Source organism: Semicossyphus pulcher, unplaced genomic scaffold (genome assembly GCF_022749685.1).
Source record: "Semicossyphus pulcher isolate SPU_LCO1_2020_fin unplaced genomic scaffold, fSemPul1.0.p SCAF_2, whole genome shotgun sequence".
In the NCBI taxonomy this organism is placed as follows: domain Eukaryota; kingdom Metazoa; phylum Chordata; class Actinopteri; order Labriformes; family Labridae; genus Semicossyphus; species Semicossyphus pulcher.
Genome location: NW_027211693.1, coordinates 26707555 through 26728043, shown reverse-complemented (window position 1 = coordinate 26728043; position 20489 = coordinate 26707555). Strand labels below are relative to the sequence as shown.

General features: G+C 39.6%; 3 protein-coding genes across 3 annotated transcripts; 2 read left to right on the top strand and 1 right to left on the bottom strand.

Moving 5' to 3' along the window:
* The first annotated feature begins 195 nt into the window (after positions 1-195).
* nxt2 (nuclear transport factor 2-like export factor 2) lies at positions 196-1737 on the top strand. The gene is made up of 4 exons (XM_069669633.1): positions 196-335; positions 496-582; positions 1087-1231; positions 1458-1737. Exons 1-4 carry the CDS (start codon positions 321-323, stop codon positions 1640-1642), a joined length of 432 nt encoding a protein of 143 aa, XP_069525734.1. The 5' UTR covers positions 196-320; the 3' UTR covers positions 1643-1737.
* On the bottom strand, positions 1734-10861 carry acsl4a (acyl-CoA synthetase long chain family member 4a). The gene is made up of 15 exons (XM_069669632.1): positions 10804-10861; positions 8176-8670; positions 7917-8094; positions 7721-7830; positions 6569-6707; positions 6313-6463; positions 5785-5908; positions 5574-5645; positions 5285-5424; positions 5019-5191; positions 4856-4930; positions 4560-4748; positions 4257-4371; positions 3286-3443; positions 1734-3057 (listed from the first exon to the last, which is right to left on the bottom strand). The coding sequence occupies exons 2-15, from the start codon at positions 8530-8532 to the stop codon at positions 2900-2902; spliced, it is 2139 nt and encodes a 712-aa protein (XP_069525733.1). The 5' UTR covers positions 8533-8670; positions 10804-10861; the 3' UTR covers positions 1734-2899.
* Positions 10862-14439: 3578 nt separating this feature from the next.
* eif4ebp3l (eukaryotic translation initiation factor 4E binding protein 3, like) lies at positions 14440-18681 on the top strand. Its single transcript, XM_069669882.1, has 3 exons — positions 14440-14858; positions 16788-16964; positions 18096-18681. The coding sequence occupies exons 1-3, from the start codon at positions 14726-14728 to the stop codon at positions 18122-18124; spliced, it is 339 nt and encodes a 112-aa protein (XP_069525983.1). The 5' UTR covers positions 14440-14725; the 3' UTR covers positions 18125-18681.
* The last annotated feature ends 1808 nt before the right edge of the window (positions 18682-20489 follow it).

The window sequence follows — 20489 nt, the reverse complement described above, 5'->3', positions numbered from 1 at the left end:
AATGAAACGGAAATGCCACGTATTTCTTATCATTAATACGTTAGTTACTCTGTTTGTATCGCTAAAAAGTTCAAATTGTGATTCAGATGTCTGTAACAAGGCTATCTGTGGCATTCATTGCATTTCAACAAAAATACAAATTATTTTGGTAGGTATAGTTGGTAGCCACAGGAAGTAATACATACGTCAAAATGGCTCTCTTGTTAGCTATTAAATGAGCAAGGGGAAGAAAAGCCAGTTTAATTAATTATTATAAAAGATTTTCCACTATCCTGCTGATAGTTGTGTTCAGTAACGTTCCGATACATTTATGTGTACAAATGGCGAGCACGCTGGTAAGTGTGAAACTTCCTCTGTTCTTCTATGCTGAAATCTAGTAGCTAAGGAAATGTTTGCTAACGTTAGCTAGCTAGTTACCAATGTGCGCTTCCAATGATGAACAGTCGCTCATTGTTCGTCAGTTCACTTTTAAATTATTAGCATTTTTCCTTACAGGATTTCCGTACCCATGTTGACCAGTCATGCAGATATTCAGAAGAATTTGTCAACATTTACTACGACTGCATGGATAAGAAAAGAAGGGTGAGTTATGGTTTGGTTTGTTCTCTCAATTCGAAAACATCACTAACTAGCTCTTGTAACTTTATATCGTTGTATGAGAACCCTAAAGCTGGACCGATAAGCTTTGATCGGCATGGCAGATTTTAGATTTTATGTTCAAATATATACATATTGACGCATATACGTATCAGCTAATTATAATAAAATTATGTCCAAAATTGCCAGACATACGTCTACGTCACTTTTAGTGTCGCCATTACATGGTTTGCCCAGCAGAGAGCAGTGACGGCTGTATTTGTCATCTGCAAAATGCCCCATTCAACACATAAATACATCTTCAAGAGATCCTTAAACAAAACTTTAATTGTTCCTCAATCAATTTGATTATCATATCATATTAAATTAGTTATACTTACATCTCTTTATCAGTATTGGCATGCAAAATTCAGAATTGGTCGTGTTTTTAAGCACATCATCTTTGCTCCATTTGTTAACTATAATTATTTACTGACTCATATTTCTCAGAACTTGACCCGGCTGTACCTGGACAAGGCAACCTTGGTGTGGAATGGGAATGCAGTGTCAGGACAGGATGCTCTGGGCGAGTTTTTTGAGGCACTGCCCTCAAGCGAGTTCCAAGTTCAAACACTGGACTGTCAGCCAGTTCATGGTAAGCCAGGGAATCTCCAAGTTAATTAGCATTTAAGTGCTATTGATGGTTTCCAGATATGTCTCCAAGCATGGAGAACTGTGTAAATGTGATGGGGAGAATCGAGTGTTTGGCATTTAAGTCAAATAAAAGTGTGAAACAATCTAGGCAAGGTCTTTGTTAACATAATGTTCTTGTAGTGAAGGCATGCTAATCAAGCATCAATTGAACCTTTCTTCATTCTCAGAACAAGCTACCCAAGGCCAGACGACACTGCTCGTGGTGACTGGTGGGACAGTCAAGTTTGAAGGGAACAAACCGCGCTTCTTCAACCAGAACTTTCTTTTGACGGCTCAGGCTTCACCAAACAATGACCAGCCTGTTTGGAAAATTGCAAGTGACTGTTTCAGATTTCAAGACTGGAACAGCTGAGGCTCTTCTCATCTTATATGTTGAAAACTCATTGATAATCAACACAGTTTGTTTCTATTTGTTTTGTAATAAAATCACAGTCATACAACACTGAATATGAAAAGATGTTTATTCCTAAAATGTTGAACAAGGCATGTGATCATAATGACGGAGTTATAAATACAAATAGGATCACCAAACAACCAACTGTAAGTGACTGTGTCCTCAAACTTTTAATGATGCAAATCCGTTAACACAACACTTGAAAAACACATAGAAAACACTCCTATATTAAAATGAACAGATGTAGCTTCAGATAACCTTATACCAAATTGTACATTAACCTGTTAACTGAGGTATAACTATTACAGTATGCCAGTTCTAACTAGCTTATACTAGTAAGCATATTAGTAGTTAAGCATGCTTGCTCTTAAATAAATAAGGTGCCTAAAACAATTTTAATTGAAGTGCTTTCTATATAAGCAACCCACTTTTTGACAGTTTCATATATTAAAACATTTGCTTATCTTCCTGAGTCATTTATGTTTGCACATTTTGGTCTTATTTTCTGAATAAACTGACACAATAACAAAAACAAAAAGGTAACACAACAGTCAGAAAATAATAAATGGATAAGCAGACATGATTGTGAGTAACTTTTTCTCTTCGATTCATGTCGGTGTTTCTCTTTGTGGGTATATTTTACCTGAAGCTGTAAACGTGACATGGCAGTAAAGCCATTTTTGTAACAAAAGCATAAACTATAAATGTTTATCTAGATGCCACTTAGTTCTGCTTGACTACACAAGTATTGCAGACTGAAGGCACAGTAACATCAGTACTCCAACTTTACAAAAGAGCATTTACAAGCCTCCGTGATGATGACGGTTGTTAGCATTTTCAATGGAAGTAACAACGAAGCATCAGCAACATATTGAGGACAGTGGTACTTTTTAATTAGCTACAAACTAGGTTCCAACAGATTCAAGTGGATGGCAGTTAAGTGCTGTAATGGTCTTGGCCGCTTTTTGTGGGCTAAGAGTTGCCACGTGTGTGCATCTCTTTGACAATCAAAACTACAAACAAGAACAAGAAGCAGCACATATGGGTGAAAAGCTACAGATATTGACAGCTTCAGCTTTCCTGTTCAAGACATTTCCATTTGGACGCATGTGGTACACAAACAGCATATAAATTCATCTGGGTACCGGAGTATTATTTACAGATCAGAACAGTGGTTATGTTGTAACATGGACTCCTGGGTGAAATTGTTGGGAGTTATTTGCCTCCGTACATCCTCTCTATGTGGTGGAGATAGTGGTTCTTCAGCTCTTTCCTCTTCAGCTTGAACGCATCTGTGACAAGACCCGTCTCTGGGGTCCACGGTTCTGGACTCAGATGCACCTTTACTGGAATCTCAAAGCGCTGGAGTTTAACTGCATGGATAAAAAGGGGAACAGGAACAAAAGCATGAGTCAAACCCACATTTATAACATGCAAGAAGTTATTTGCGCTACTATACTAAACTATTGGTGCATAAACTGAAAGGACATTTTAAGTCAGAGAGAAGAACAGATCTAAGAAGGTTGCATAAAAGCAAATATAGTTATTCCAGTCTTATCACAAAAGCAGTCATATTATGAAAAAGCATTGAAAACTCTTACTGTTAACAGCAACTTCCTTGATCTCCTTCAGAACTTCCCTTTCCATTTCGGGGTGGGTGCAGAGCTCCTCCAATGTTGCCACTATGCCTCTCTGTCTGGCCAGCTCTGTTAACCTTTTCTGGTTGGGAACCACAAAGCTGATCACGTAGTTCTGTTCACTGTGAACAGCAGAAACAGGGTTCATAAAAAGCATAGGAGAAAGTTACACAAAAGGATGCATGCTCACTGCTCATATTTAACAGTAGTCAGTTAAGGTCGTAGTTGTAGTGACAAGATGAAGAAAACTGAAAGTTGAAATTGTAGTCAAGAAGGAAGTGATAAAAGATGAGGTTAAGAGCGATAAAGTGTAAACCCTGATAAAAGTCAAAGAGCTCAGAGGAGTTGTTGTAATATGTCAAAGCATGGTGAATGCATTTGGTTAATACAGTACTAAAGTCCATACAAGGACTTTATGACAGTTCAAGTGTATGTGTATAATTCATCCATTTTTCCAAGCTCATAAACATTTTAAATAGAGTTAACAAATATTTGTAACAGTGATTTAAAAGAGTTTCCAACATATCTCTTACAAAAGCCCCTACGCACTTTAGGTAGAGGACACAGGAATTTGTTGCTTAATAAGTATGAAGGACATGCGGTTTCTTGCTGCAAGCTCTTACAAATGTCACAAATTGCTTTACTTTGCATCTACTTTATTCCAGGACCTAAATTAGACTTTTTACCCTGGTTCAGACAGGTTTAAACCAGTTTCTCTTTTTTTAAATCAGTCTAAATAAACTCTCTCCAACTGTGCGTCTCCCCAGATTACTGACATTGGCGTAATTAAAGTTGACATGAGGTGGCTTCTTAACTTGATGAAGTGTTTGATGTTTTTGAAAAGGTGAAACATGCAGCACACCAGTAGGATTTTTCACTTTAAGAATATACAGAGCTGCTTTTGCATCTTTAATACATTAAGGCGACCTTCTTACCTGTTTGCGTAAGCACAGATGTTGTCTATGAGAGAGCAGTTTTTCAGAGCAGACTCGACTTTCCCGAGCGACACATACTCCCCAGCCTGCAGTTTCACCAAGTCTTTCTTACGATCTGAAGGGGAAATAAAAAAAATGTGTTCTCAACAAATGCTCTGTTATCAACAAACACTTTTCCTGTCAGAAGTTTCAACCACATTGACTTCAGATAAGTGCTATGAAATTAGGTATGAATAGTGTGTCTTTCACGAACACCATCAGATGATAGCTGTGTGAGGTTGCTATGAGAACAAATATACACACCCACTATTTGTAGACAGCCATCTGGGTATATCTCGCCGACGTCTCCAGTGCAGAACCATCTCTGACCTCTTTCATCGACAAAAAAGTCCTGCACGTTGCTCTCGTTCCTGTAGTAACCCATGGTTACATTGGGACCACCGATCAGGATCTCCCCTCTTGGGTTTGGCTTGTCTTTGCTGGTGTAGCCACCTGAGGGAAAGATAAAAAGTAGTAAAATTAGAAATAATTGTGATTAAAAAATACTTCTCATACTGCACCCTGAGTTCAGTATATTTAGGCCTGTTTCTCAGCCATACCTTCAGCCCAGTCCCTGAGTTTGATCTCACAGCAGAGAAGAGGGGCTCCAACACGTCCAGTGCTGACGTCTGCAACTGTAAAGTAAGATAATATCCTTTAATACATGGTTATTCATTACCAGCTCCACACTCGTCTTACTCTATGCTTTAAATCTGCTCTTACCCTCTGTGATGGTTCCAGCTCCACAGGTTTCAGTGAGGCCATAGCCCTGTCCCACCGGACAACAGAAACATACATTCATGAATCGCTGAGTGGCTGCGGACAGGGGGGCTCCTCCAGACAGCATCATCCTCACTCGTCCTCCCAGAAGCTTCTTCACTTTCCTGAACAACAGGCTGCAAAGACAAAGTTCTGTTTGTTAGATTTCCTGTTGAAAAACTCAAATACATTTCTGAGAAAAACTGAAGGGAAAACAAGTGGTTTCTTACGCATTGCACAAGGGTGCGTCATAACCTCTCTTTATCTGATCGAGTTTATATTTGTAGCCCAGCGTAAATAGCTTCTTCTGGATGAAATTCATTTCCTGCACCTTGCTCATCACATTCTTGTTGATGCGATCCATAATTTCCTTTCAAAAGGAGAAAACACAAAGAATTTATTTAAACATTTGATAATGACTAGGTTAGAAAAATGAATGTGTGTACAACTGAGCAAACAGAGAGAGGAGAACAGAAGTGAGTGATGGACATAGGGAAGAATATAAAGCAGGATTCTTACGGGCACAGCTGCCATCAGGGTGGGTTTGAGCACAGAGCAGTCTCCTTTACTTCCTTTCTTTATCTTTGTTGACTAAAGGGAACAAAAAAAATATAGTTAAAAGGCACTGATTATAAAAGACAGCAACACTGATGAAGCTTAATACAATAATATATTATCAGTAACCACACCCAGTTATGTTAGGAACAAGTATTAGGGTGCTGGGTATTACCTGGTCTGACAGCGTCTGGGGGGAAGAGTAGCCAATCCGACAACCATATGTGACACAGGAGATCTCAGCTGTCATTTCAAGAACATGAGCCAGGGGGAGATAGGCTATGTACGTATCCTCAGGCCTGCAGAGAGAAAGCAGAGGTCAAGGCCGGCAGTCACTACATGTTTTCTGTTCCGTTTTCCAATGTTGACCCTGACCATCTTTGACAGTGGATCCTTGGTTCACAGATTGTAATATAGATAGCACTGTTTCATATATTCACTTTCAGCCTCCTTACACCTCTAGGAAGCTGTCCAGTTTTGGTTATTTTGCTTATGGGAGCCTGACCCAGAACATTTATATGGAAACTTCTACAGTTATCTATTTGGCAGCTTCGAAACCAAATGTTTTAGTTGGAAGAGAATGCTGGAGATATGAGCTTTTCAGTAGGAGAAGGTTAATCCTGGCAGGTGATTGGTGAAAGAAACCCTGTTGTGAACATTATACTATACTAAATCAAATATAGTGAAAAACACTGGAACTTACCCGAGTCCAGGAATGCGTTCACACTGGCCTGTCATTCCTGCAATAAGGTTGCTGTGGACAATCATGACTCCTTTGGGTCTTCCTGTAGAGCCGCTGGTGTACATCACCACAGCCAGATCAGAGGACTGGGGCTTCACAATCGCTCTGGCCACTGAAAGACAAACAAACAGTTATTGTCCAGTACTCTGTTTGTGAGGTTTTTACGCTCCCGTATTGGACGAAGAATCACAACCAAGGTAATAAGAGAAATACACACTGTTCTCAGGCAGCGAGCCCAGCTCTTGTACGGCCTGCATGCTGTGGATGGACAGTCCTGCTGGGTAGCCTTCTGTGCTCACTTTCTTCTCGTCCACGTAGATCACATGCTTCAGTTTGGGGATCAGTGGAAGCACATTCTGAACAATAAGAGAGGACAAAGCTGCTGTCACAACAGGATACCCACGCACATGATTCCCTTTGACATTTGATTTCCAGTTCTATTTTCACTGACATAGTTTCTATAATGCAGCGATTTGACCTACTAGTTAAATTCTTTGCATTATAGCCCATTGACAATGCTCTATTTATTTCAACTGTATTTTCCTAACCTTTGTCACACTGCTCTGTCATGACACATTTTGCTAAGCCTAATTTAAAAATGTCTCTATAAGCATAATATGTTGATTTTCCTCGCTGACGGTTGCTAGACTCGACAAGTGGACTGCAGGAGCTGAGGGTCAAACCGTCAACCTTCCAATTGTAAGACAACCCGCTCTACCTCTGAGCCACTGAACTAATCTATAAAGAATCTTCAGGGAGGTACCATAAGGCCAGTAGGGAATAATATTATAGTTATAATCTCGCAGATCTCAGTTGTGTTCTCTTTGGTAGCACCGATGGTTATAAACGGTAATCGCGGGAGCACACTTCACAGATAGCCAGACAGTGCTGCATGTGTGACGTCCACGGCTGGCTCTGGTTGTAACTCTTGATTTTCCTCGCTGACGGTCGCTTTCCTTTTTAGACTGTTTGCTTCATCTGAGTGTCAAATTTGTTTCTTTTTCTTTGGATTTTCACTTATTGTTGAAGTAGTACCTGCAGTCATCAATCTTTTCTGTTTGTTCAGCCATAGTAGATTACTGTTTACACTTGCAGAGAGCGGAAAAGACCAACCACTGCTGGGTGATGGAAAACGCGTCACTAACTGGGCGCGACAAAATCTTCCAGATGATCACTGTAAGTGCATTCCAACATACTGTGTGCATTCATTCAACCATGTGGCTTCATTTTACTTTGATGTTAATTAAATTAAATATTTTGTCCCATTATTAGAGATTGGTATAGCGAAAGACATAGCTTGATCTTTTCTTCTCTTAAACTGAGATGGAGCAGTTCTGTAAAGGTTCTGTTATGTAAAAGTAAGACTCACTTTCAGTTTATTCTCCAGTAGGTAGGCGCTGGTAACAAGATGTGTGACTCCTGTCTCATTAAGTCCAAATGCAATCGCCTCATCTCCCAGTGTGGCGTAGAATGTCACCACTGTAATGTCCATTAAAAACAAAGCAGTTAATACATTATTCACACTTTATAAAATAACATCTTCTACTATACTGTAATATACTTACATGGGAAATTGCGTCTGAAGCATGCCTGGGCAGTGATCATCCACTCTGCTCTGGTTTCACAAAAGATTGCAATACTGCTTTTCGGCTGTTGCTCCAGAGCTGCCAACCCACTGCCAAACTGGCTGACTAAAGAGTCAGTTTCATCATAAGAGAGCCATCTATACTCCCCCAGTATGAGCTGGAAGGAAATAGAGAATCATCAGACATCTTGAAGCATCCAATACGAAGAAATAATAAAAGTAGTAATATGAATCCTTACCTTTTTAAATACTTTTCCATTTGGCTGAACCTCATTCTCTTCACTTAGTACATCTCGGGTGCCGAGACAATTCTCTTGTCCAAAGCGCTGCACAGCATGGTCGAACAGCTTATCCAGCGTGTTCTTGCCTGGGAAGTCCTCCGTGGCCAAGGAATCAAAGTGGTCTACAGAGCGATACGGCCCCTCTGCACAGCCTGTGGTTGAACGGGCCTTTATCCGCCTGGACTGAGCTTGTCTTTCCCCGGCACCGGTGATGAAGTACCAGGGCAGGAAGGAGAGGACGGAGTACAGCCATACCAGAAGGTGGATTGGAAAGAGGAGGATAGACTGGAGAACTGAGTCTGACTGGAGACCCATAGTGTTCTGAGGAAGAGTACTTGTGGAAGGGAAGGGAACTGAGCAGCAGTGGTGGTAAGACAAGTTCTGATACTGAGATCTTAAAGGTGTGTTAGGAGAACGGAAACAGTTAGGTCCTCTTTGCCCCAGATGCTAAACCTTAAGTTGGGGAAAAAAAGAAAACACAATCAGAAAAAGTTCCTTCATCATCAAAAAACTCACCAAAGCAGAATTGAATTTTACCCCACATTTCAGTCACATGCTAACAGCTGTCTGTTAGAGGAAGTTGGTTGTCTGGTGGCACACTTATAAAAACAAAAACACCTGACTAAACTATAATTTGTGAACCATAGAAGCGATCTACCTACTAAAGGTTATATCACCTGCATCTAAAAGTTATCTACACTGCTATACTGATAAGAAGTACACTCAGTGCTCATCGGTACTCACCTCCTTCTTGCCCTGTACCAAACAGCCTCTGTATCACGCTCAGCCTCAATACTCCTCCTAATACATCCTTCTAGGAGGGTGTGTTTCAACAGTATATGATTCCTCCCTCCCTCCCTTTTTAGTGTCAAAACTCTTGCCTCCCTTTTCACAACAAAGGCAAGGTTATCTGAGAGGTCATGGAGGGATGAAGCAGTGTTGAGACATGACCCCTCTGACCAGACTACTGTCCAATGACCACAGCCCTGCGAGTTATGCTGAAGAGGATCGAGCTACAGACAACCAATGACAATACTCTTGAAGCTCACCCCACTCAGTGGTCAGTGAAGAGGTCACTCCAGGACAAGCTTAGCTCGCTAATAACCTTAGAGGGTACAGTAACAGAAGACCACTGAAGACAGGAAAAAGAAGAAGTAATTGTTGTTACAGCTGTCATGTGGGACCTACTTGTATATCACAAAACAGATGTAGAAAGATATGACTTCCACATCATTACATAAAATAAGCCACTTCTTCTATTTGGAACTAACTTTGTATTTACTCAGCTACCCCATCTAATTTATGATACAGTATGTAATGTACTGAATGTAGCAAACCATCCCTTTCCTTGCACAAAGTGTGATTCACATTTCAGTGAATCACAGTTCTGATCTGCGTCACATTAGAGTCTGTATATCTCAAAGAAAAACATCTGACTGTACTCCAGAAGGTTAAAAAAAAAGGATGGTGAAGTTACGTTTGTAGGTCGGACCTTCTGCCTCAGGCTTTTAGAACACTAGTTAACATTCTTGTGTAATAACAGCATAAAGTAGCTTACATTCACTCCCAGCTAATAAAGTTGCTGTGAAAACGTTGCTCGGTGACTTTGGCGACAAGTTTTTCTGCTTTTAAGGGTCTGTGAGACTTGAGCTAACTGTAAATGACTTCATGTGCGGAACATTATGCCTGGAGCGAAGCAAATATTCTGCCACATCATCTCTTAATAAGCCCTTTTCACAGAAGACTTGTTAGCATATCACAGCAGGAAAAGTGCAGATGTTTATAGTGAAATTAATGATGGCTGTATTCCATTTAGCTACTTCAATTTCATGTTCCTGGTTGTGCGCATGCTGTGAATGCCTGTCATGGCTTTATCAGACACCTGAATAATACAAAATCATTGTTAAAGTTATTATTAACAGAAGAATTAACTGTGCTCTTCCTCCTGTTAGAAGGCAAAATGTCCGCTGTGAAAAATAAGCCCATAAAGACAGCATGGTGAGACAACATTAACACTGAGATGATGTGTCACACTTAATGACGGCTGTTACATTGGGCTAAATTGTGCAAATGTTCTGTCATACACTCGTCACATATAAATAAGATGTTTCCATGGCAACGTGACGTAGCCATATTGGACTAATATTGCTAATGTAAACCATATAAATTAAATTATAAAAAAGGTATGATTTCTTTCCTATACTCACTAGACTTGACGTATTCAAGCCACTAAAACGCTGTGTTTCAATAAAACCAAAAATAAAGGAATATAGCACAACTCTCTGTAAGGGGAATTTAATGTCCTCAGACAAACGTACCGCGGTTATTTGACAATAGGAGAAGAGCGGGATGGAAGACGATGTGATGACAAAAGCCGCCACGCGCTGCTGGTACAGCTTGTATCATTGAGCAACCGTTGGCAATTCAATTAACGTTCTACTGAGGACGTTGCTAAACCAATTCAACATTGCCCACACAAATTAACCCAAACATAAACCTACAAACGGATAAAGGTAGTAATAGGATCACAACGGCCAGCTAGGAGAGTGATACCCTTCTTAACTGGCTGGCTGGATACTCTCTTACCTTGAACAGCGGAAAACCCGGTCAATGGTGTCTCTACCACCATCGTCTCACTACCCAGAAATGACCGAAAGTTACCTTTTCACAGGGCCGAGACACCCGGAACTACTACGTCATCTGATTCCATATTTCTGGACCAATGAGCGACCGAAGCGGATTTAGCGTCGTTTTTTCCCCCTTACGTCTGATGACAAATATATTACAGGAAGTAAATGCCGCCTCTGTTCTTAGATGTTATTGACATTGAGGCGTCTAAGTAAATGTCTTTCATGTTTATATTGTTGGTTTGTATATCCGAGTGAAATGGGTGTATTTTGTGTAAACATATATTTATCAGTAAAAGCAGAAAAAACATACTACTGACTAGATCTGTTGTTGAATCACTACCCTCTTATAGTCTAAAAATAATACTAGAGACTATCTCCTGTAGGCCTTTATGCTCAGTTATATAGTGCCCAGGGCATCTTCATGGTAAACTTACATATCATTATTTTACATGTATGCATTTAGATAGTACATTAATCCAGTGTTTGAGTAAAACATATCTCAATGAATAATAGCCTCATAATGTTCCAATAAAGCTATCCAGCTCCTCTTAAAAAAATCTTGAATCTAAATATTTTTCGTTTTAAAAGTTCATTGCATACCAGGCAATTACTGATTTCAAAACTCTGATGTCACAAAATGTAAGCAAATTAACAAGCAATTTCAGCTCTTGCAAAACAGAGATAGAATGCATTTGTAAGGTAAATACAGGTCATCAGCACATGTTGTCTTCAGATTGTAATACTGAAATTGTACATTTACATTAACACCTCTATAACAGTAACATTAAATATCAGTATATAATATGTTCAAAAATAAATGAGAAACATCTCACTATGATATAATTATGATATCAGACAAAAAACAGTGGAATAGAAGTATTGCTGTCGATGTCGCCCTCTAGTGGTTGGGGAATTAATTTTCTTACAGGAAACTGAACAGGAACTGGAAGTGGATTTTGCAACTACAAAGAGCTTTGATTTTAGTCTTTAAGATTAATGGTCTAGATGAAACACAATATTGGAGCAATATTTTATGCAATTTCTTTCTTCCTGTACATTGTTTTATATTTTACAGAGAAAATAGAGGCTTTATAAGTAATGAACTAAACACACGGTCTTAACTTCCAATGCTTTGCATTTCCACTAGACTTATATTTCTGAACCAAGGAGAAAAATATCTACCGGCAAGGCCTGCACAGCTTTGGATCTTACATTCATTCTCTGTTTCTTAGTTTGTGTACTTTTTTTTATCCATAATATCATTATCAACAAAATAACAATAACATAGAAAAAGATACAATTATGCATCACATTACCATAGACAAAAAGCTCATCATTTATTGCATGAGATAACAACAAGGCCCTATACATGTGGTTGAAGTGGGTCAGAGATCTGAAACTATTGAGAAAAGCATGAAAAAAAGTTCACACTGTTCCACACATTCAAACGCCTGTGGAGGGCAGCATTGTCCTGTGAGTAACATGAACAATGTGGAGATTAACATGTTTTGCAAACCAAAGAAGCCTTGGACAGCAATTTCCTTAATGCCCATGTTGACCTAGGTCTTCACTCATTCACATATAGAAAAAAGTTTTGTTACATTAAGGTCTCTTCAAATCTGGGGGCATTTTTTAAGTTGGTTGCACAATGCAAGCATGCCTTCAACATAAACTTCCTGCAAAAACTATTACTGCTCACTGCAAATACCTTAAGAAATTACATTTTTACACTGAACTTTTAACCAACTTTGACAAAAGATTTGATCCACAATAGTATTTAAAGTTTTGAGTCTTTTGGTTTCTTCACCACCAAATCCTGATTAGGCTCAGATCCCTTGAGAATGATACAAACAAGCGGCCGTGACTTTACCACTAAGTATGACCTTCACAGTCTGCAGAGGGCATGTGAAGGTCAAAGTTAGGATCACAGCCTGCTCTGCGCAACAGCATCACCACCAGATGTTTGCATAGTACTTTGCCTGCTGCACAGATGCATGACGATCCATTCAACTAAAAGGGCTCTGTACCAGCACATTCTATGGTAAAGACATAACACTCGTTTTAGACAACCTTTTTAATAAGCAGGGTTTTGCATCTAGACTTAATTGTCCATATCAGAAAGAAAATAGAGGGATGGTTTGATGAGTTTATACACCTTGCTGCTGATTGGGTAAAACATCTTGTCACTCTGTGCCCCAAATGTATACAGCCTAACTGGGCCTGTGATCTGCCAGGTTGGTGGTAAGATCCATTCTGCCATAAAGACAAGGGAAAGTGTCATCATTGAGTGGGAAAAAGGACAAAATACCTCACTTTAGCAATGAACTTAAGCCAATTAAACCATCAGCAACATTCCTATACCTATAACCAAGACAAGCAATAGGTGGCGCCCATTCTCCAGTCAGGTGTTGCTTTATTTTACCACTGCAGAATAAGATGGTGCAACAAGGTGACATAGTTGAGTAAGCTCAAATCAAAACACAAAAAGGGAAAATCAGTGTAGAAAACACGATGGAAAAGTTGCATGTATGTTTGTTTCATATTTTAAAGTGTGGAAGGCATTTGTCTCCTCATCTATCCTCACAGATCTGTGTTTTTGTCTGCTGCTGCTGCTGATTGATTAGTAGAATTTCAAATGAGCATAAAATTGGTCGGATGTGAATGACACAGATGAGCTGGTTTAATACCTAAGATGAGGAAGTAAGTTTGGTTAAGAAAGCCACCTACAGGCTGATAAATTAGATTGTTTGATGATAGATTGTTAAAACCAAACAATCTTGTTAACTGGAAGCTACTTGCACAACCTCATGCAGGCTGACAGGTAGGCTGGGCACATAATGTTCCTATGATGAGCAAGTGATAAAAGTCAGATAACTGAGCTTTGCTAGCAGTTACCCTTTGCAACACCACATTGTTGAACAAATGCAGTCAACATGCACCAGTTTGAGCACACGTTTTGACTCTTTTCCATGGCATTCAAATCTCCCACCCTTGCATTCTTACAGTGGATACCACGGTGTCGGTCCAATGGAGTCTGGCCAGTAGAGTCTTACATCTTTCAGCCAAGCCCCAAAGATTCAGTTTAACTGAAATCCAAACTTTGAGATCCCAAAGCAAATTGCACATTTTTGAATTTGCAAACAACATTTTTGTTTCAAGAGCAGAAATATGAATTCAATAGACTAACGTTTTGAATTGCAAACAACATGTTTTTATTTGCATCATTACATTTTTAATCACATATTTATTTTACTAGCAATCAAACATTTTTTGATTCCTTGCAGTGTGGAAATTCATGCTTTCAAACCTATATCCTGTTGTACTGCACGAAACTGTCAGTTTTAGTTCTGCACTGTTTATTTATCGTGCAAAGCCCTTTCTTTACTTCCTAGTCTCCTGTAGTGTTAGATCTCATAGTTACGTATAAGACCAGGTCTTGCTTTTGTACTTCTCATCATAAACACATGATAATGAACAGATACCTTTCCTCTTCGCTCCATTGTAAACACCGCCCCCACGGACTGCGCTTTGCAGCAAAACACTCGCACCAGACAGCCCTTGCCCCACGTGTCTCATGGCTCTTGCACAAAAACATCACGAGTGGTAGCTGCAGCTGTGGGTGCTACAAATACAGCACATGGTAGCGTTTGGTAGCTGCTTGTAGAGACGGACACCAACTGGCCCCAACTCTGAGATCGACTTCATCAGTTTACAAGTTAGTGCAGCATAACTCTTACTTTAGCATTAGTTAGTTGTCAGACACGTACAACTTTGAAGTCCTTTGTCTTTGTTCAAGACCGTGAGCGAGCGTTATCTTGCGTCTTTGAGGACCTTTAAAAGCAGTTTACCAACTCTGCAGTATCGACGCAGAAGCTAGCATGTCGACTGGCACAAAAGAAGTTAAAAGCTGCCCCATCCCCACCAAGGTGCTCACACTGAAGGACTGGTCCCAGCTACCCGACTGTTACAGCCAGACACCTGGGGGGACCCTCTTCTCCACCACGCCTGGAGGTAAGAACTCTTGAAACACTCTTTTTATATAATTTTGTTTCATATTTAGTCAACTTTTGTCCTTTGAAAAGTGTTCGCAGCATCAAACTTGATGAGAAAAGTTAGCCAACTGTAGTAACTGTAACTCTTTGCATACGTGCAAACACTCACGCTCAACGACAAGCTCTCGCGATATGTTGCAAACAATACAAACATACATAAAACAACTAAACTAAGTATCTAATTAAAATGGTGTTTAGCCAAATGCAGCTTTAGCACAATAAAGTAATTATATTAAGTTGTAAACACTTTTGAGCTAAAAATAGGCTAAATTTGGATAAAAGCCTTGTTGCTCACATTCTCCAGTGACAGTTGGCTGTCCCCCACCCCCACCCTGCTCTTATTGTCAACAAGTTTTCTGTCGTTTGTTGATATGGAATAGGGAACTATGTGAACCAAAGTACTTCACGTGAAAATCTGAAGTGCTTGTACATCATATGCAATGATTGCAACCATGTTTCAATACTACTTATTTTGAAATTTAAAAAGCAGATCGATAATACATTTTAACAAACACATCTACATATTTTACTGGTAGTACAACAATAGTAGTTTCTTTTGATTTCATGCAGCAAGTTTGAGTATTTGTATTATAAAACAAATTGAAATATAAAAACAAAAGGCACTGAGGTCAGAGCACAGTGTCACTTGTTGCTACATCAAAAACACTGATGTCTGCAAACAACTAGACAACATGTGTAACCTGTGACTCGTGATTTGAAGAAGGTGTATGTGTCCAGTATGGCAAGGTGATTGGCTTCTGCAGTGGTGGAGGACTTGTAGGCTGTCCTATCCCCGCTGCTCTCTGCTTTGCATTTCAGGAACAGTAGGGAACATTCTGTACAAGTTAAAAGGAGGGGGGAGAGGAAATGTCTAATGCATGGGGATTAGAGCAGTGGGTTTTTTTTTTTTATTAGACTACACTGGTAAACACAGGAGTTATAGGAAGTTACAACACAGTTTTGACTTGTATTTTGCTTAGTGTGCATGCAACACATTTTGCATTTCTTCTTTGGTCATGCCATGTGTTTCTGGACTGACCCCTTTTGTTTTTACAAAACTCCTCCACACTCTTAATGCTGCCTTGCTATGCAATGCTTGTGCTATAGCTTGCATTCCAAACCCCCTTCTTCTCACCCCAACGTTTTCCCTCGGCTTTGCTCTCCTTTGTCCAGGACAGGCTCACCCCTCAGTTATTACATAACATGTTTTTCCTTGTAGAGAGGTTGAGCAGATACTGTACATAACAGTTCAAACTCCAATATAGCAGCACAGAGCATTCCTTGACTCAGTCACGTCCATGTCAAACTTATTACAACATGCTATTTATGACACTGTTTTTGCTTGGAGTTGGCCCAAGTCCAAATGTTGACAGACATGAGGCATGCCAAGTAGATTTTGGGAGGAGGCAAGCTGCTGGTTTTCTGTGCAGCTTCATGCTTAAATCGGGTCTCAAATGCCATCCCTAGATACATACTAAAGCCAGTTGTGTCGGCTGTCAATGTTAAAGTTTTTACCCTGTCAAAGAACAAAACATGTGGCATTCATCCCAAGGCCCCATGCTTCAAAGAGAGAATGTTTTGTGCTCTGATTTCCAAGAACTCCCTGCACTGCCAGAGTTCGTCCCTCCCGTCTGTGCAAATACAGAACCTCCCTTTTTCAACTCAAATACTCTCCAGTAGAGGATAATAATAACTCACTCCACAGATGTGCACCTTTCCAAGAATCAAATATGCTTTTGTAATAACACAGCTTTTATTTGATTATGTGATATAAAACTTATCGGTCACTTGTGTTCCTCTTTTTTAGAGCATTTCTTTTCAGGGAGCTAGATTTAAGTTTCTACTGCAGGTCAAGCACTACATTTTCTTTTTTTCTTTTAAATTGCAGGTACCCGCATCATCTATGACAGGAAGTTTCTGTTGGATTGTAGAAACTCTCCTCTTGCCCGAACTCCCCCATGCTGTCTGCCCCAGATCCCAGGGGTCACAGTACCTGCTATACACCCCATGGGAAAATTACAGGATCTGAAAGAGGAGGCGGAAGAGGACGAGAAGGATATTGCAGGTAAACATACCACTGTGTAGTTCTTGTTTGCTCTGAGCTTGATTAGTTTTTATGGAGTAGAGTTACTTAACAGGTAAACACACATTCCCATGTTCATGTGTGCAAATACATTCAGGTGTCTGTACCATAACATGCCACGTCTCTGCCTCTCATCCCTGAAGCTTCTTGTGTTATTTTATTTTAATTAAAATATCTCCGGCGGTTTTTTTTGTAGCCTCATCTTATATGAAAAACACCCAATCATTTTCCCTTGCAAATAATGCATTTCCATCTAAATGTGATGCTCTCACCAATGATTTGCAGGAGTCTTTACGTGACGTTATCAGTGTTCAGTAGGTGATAATGCAGCAGATAGTTGCAGCATGTGTCCCTGCATTGCCATGTCTATATTTCAGCAGTGCAGCAGCTGTTCTTTGTTGAGGACAGGGACAGAAGTGTTCTGTCTTTATCACCATGTGTAACTTCAGGGGCTGTGCCTTCAGGGGCTTTAACAAGCATTCAAAACTAGGCCAGTGGAATATAACTCAACAATCACCATATATTCCGATCTGTATAAGATTGCCTTTGAGGCTTTAAATGTCAGCTGTAGAGTTGTTTTTCCTATTGGGTAAAAAAATAAGTTATTTAGCAAATGTATTGTTTTAATGAAAGCGCTACTCACGAGAGAATATAATGTAATACTTTTTTGGGGTTTAAAGACCGCGATTTGACTATGATTCTCTTGTGGGGCTTTTAATGGCCGTGTGACCAAAGCGTTTTTCTCATGAACAAGTTGAAACAGCTAGAATCATTAAAAATACATTTAACCATCAATCTTCCCCTCTCCATTCCTCCTGTCAAACATAAGACCTTGGGGATTAGGGCTGACCCCCTTTCTTTACTCCGTCCTACTTTTCTGGATTGGTAAACACAAAGACGACATGTTTGCAGCCCCCCTTTTTAGTACAGCCTCATGTTCTTTTTCCTTGCCAGTTATTTATGCATTGATAAGGTGTGTGCACTCGTGAGCTTTGCTGCAGTGAGTGAAGGTGTGGTTGTGCTTGCATTGCAAACACTCATGATAACCGTCAGCTGATTGTTAAATATCTCCCCTCTTAATCTGTAACTGTTTGTTCTGTCTCTCTTCAACAGATGACAACCAGTTTGAGATGGACATCTGAGCACCAGAATTACCTCCTATGGAGAGTTATTAGTTAAAACAACTCCAAGGTCATTAATGACTGTAATGCATTACTTATAAAGCTTCTTTTTTTTTCACTTTTTGTTTTTTTAAATAAAAGCTTTTGTGAGGAACCAAAAAGAATTGAAAAACTGTAGGGTGTTTTTGACCCTAGCAAAAACTGTAAAGGACAGAAATGGTATTAAATGGCTTGCTTGGTTGCTCACTCACTCGGGAGCTGCAGCAGGATTGAAAAAATCCATTTTGATTTAACTTTTTTTATCTTTTGTAAATAAGAAAATTGTACCATGTAAGCCTATTTTTTAAGTTGGGGAATATAAGATGATTACATTACGACATGTAGAGTTTTCCACTGCAGGAATCAGTTGTTTTGTTGTTTTCCCCCCAAAGAGGATGATTTACTTTGTTTGTTACAGGCAAACAAGTTTCTCCTTATAGTGGGGGCCAAGGCCTACTGAAATGTAGCTCCTGCTCTGTTTTGTATGGAGGAAGAGGTGAAATGTGAATAATTTCAAATAAAGGCTGTTTGAACTGTTAGTAAACGCATCTGTGTTTATTTTATCATTAGATGTATATCACATTGTATTTTGAGTCATGTTTAGCATGGTGTTGTTCTTTGCGTCTATGCTGTCAAGTGTAATAAAACAGTTATCTTTGTTTACAAATTTCTTGTGAATAAAGGCCTCATTTAGTCCTTGCAACATAAAACCTATAACACATTTTCAACTATTTTCATACAATGTAGAAGTTCCTCAAATTTAATGTGTGGTTTCAAAATGTTCATATTTCCTGTCATGAAATGTTGCCACTTGAAACCCAATGCATGCAGCGCTGATGTGTCCCAGTATATGTATCAAAGAGATCTTGTATGCAACACCCTTAAAGCACCTTGTGTAACGGAACATGTGGCCACAGAAACCTACATGTTAAGCAGTTAATGACTTGCGTAACGTCTCATGTATGGAGTGTTTTTGTGAACCCCCTCACACTGACAGACAGTTGGTCCATGTGTGTTGAATTGATTAGGCACTGAAGGAGTGGCTTGAGGCTAGTAGCATAAAGGTCAAACATAAGAATACTTTGTATTGCTTAGGATGGGATAATTCATTTAGCATACATCTGATATTTCACTTTACAGCTCATATCTAATGATGCAAAAGTTTTAGCTTATGATGAACATTTTCAGTTTTATTTGACAAAAGTAAACGACTAGTGCATGTTACTGAAGGCTAGAGGCTTCCCAGAACCGTGTGCATGATGTATTCAACCTCTCAAACTCGGAACAGGGTCAAGGCGAGGTATGCCTGCTTGTTCCAAATTCTGATCTGTAGATTAGTGAAGTTGACTATAGGAGTAGGCTTGGTCTTAAGGAATGAGGGCAGCTGCTACCCAAAGGCCAGACACATTGAAACCACTCTGTAATGAAGTGGTGGGGCTCCACACTTGCTGTTAATTGTCCAGGTAGTTCCTTAAATATGTAATTATGGATAAACGGAAGCGTTTGTTGAAGCAGTTTGGGTATAAATATTTGTTTTGAAGCTCCAGTTACAACACAACTTGTATTTAAAGCTATAGCTGATCTTTGGTGCAGTATGTAGGTGAGAACAGATAAGCAGACAGTCATGTGCATCTAAGTGATGTTGGGGTCAGTCTGTCATCTCAGCTGTGCAGATGTGACTTGCAACCACTCTGTGTTGTATTTAAGCTAATAACTGAGTTTTGGGATTTATTGTTTTAATAGCAGGTTTTCACTCTTTTATTTATAAGCTCAGCGGGTTAAATGTGTGCTCAGTTCGTTTGTTTCAAATCTTCTAAGATGCAAAGCAAACTTTCTGTGTACCACAGGGTTACCGTGCCAACAAATTCTGGATGCAACGCTGGACTCACATCAGTGCAGAGTGAAAGGATAACTTTTTTCCAAAAAAATTAGGTAATACTTAATCAACCTTCAGTTTGTGTGCACTTGGCTCTTTTTGTCAAACGTGCGGTTTGACCTGAATGTACTGTTTGAACAAGTGTGTGTATGTTTGTACAAGGGACATGTGAGAACAGTGCCAGGTGCCAGGTGACTGGTGAAATAACCACTTCTCCCCGTCATGCTGATTTGAAGGATTTCCTGTCTGGCATCTTCCTGCATGGTACGTGGAGCTATAGAACTGAAAATGATACTTAAATGTATTACGAAAAACCTCACAGTCCTTTTGCATACACACACCCCCACACACGTTGTGGTGACAGGGACTAGAATGTACAACCATGTTGTCTAACCTTACAATACATTAACACTTGTCAACTATATATGCCTTTACCTTTATCAAAATGCCTTCAGACTTTGAAGGACCGAC

Bases quoted from the DNA above. Each gene is read 5' to 3' on its own strand.
- acsl4a (XM_069669632.1), bottom strand. From the start codon at position 8,532: ATGGGTCTCCAGTCAGACTCAGTTCTCCAGTCTATCCTCCTCTTTCCA. The intron at 5,646-5,784 runs GTAATACCCAGC...TGTTCCCTTTAG, and splicing joins CCCAGACGCTGTCAGACCAG to TCAACAAAGATAAAGAAAGG. The intron at 3,058-3,285 runs GTAAGAGTTTTC...TTATCCATGCAG, and splicing joins CAAGGAAGTTGCTGTTAACA to TTAAACTCCAGCGCTTTGAG.
- eif4ebp3l (XM_069669882.1), top strand. From the start codon at position 14,726: ATGTCGACTGGCACAAAAGAAGTTAAAAGCTGCCCCATCCCCACCAAG. The intron at 14,859-16,787 runs GTAAGAACTCTT...TTTAAATTGCAG, and splicing joins CTTCTCCACCACGCCTGGAG to GTACCCGCATCATCTATGAC. The intron at 16,965-18,095 runs GTAAACATACCA...TCTCTTCAACAG, and splicing joins GGACGAGAAGGATATTGCAG to ATGACAACCAGTTTGAGATG.
- nxt2 (XM_069669633.1), top strand. The intron at 583-1,086 runs GTGAGTTATGGT...CATATTTCTCAG, and splicing joins GCATGGATAAGAAAAGAAGG to AACTTGACCCGGCTGTACCT. The intron at 1,232-1,457 runs GTAAGCCAGGGA...CTTCATTCTCAG, and splicing joins GGACTGTCAGCCAGTTCATG to AACAAGCTACCCAAGGCCAG.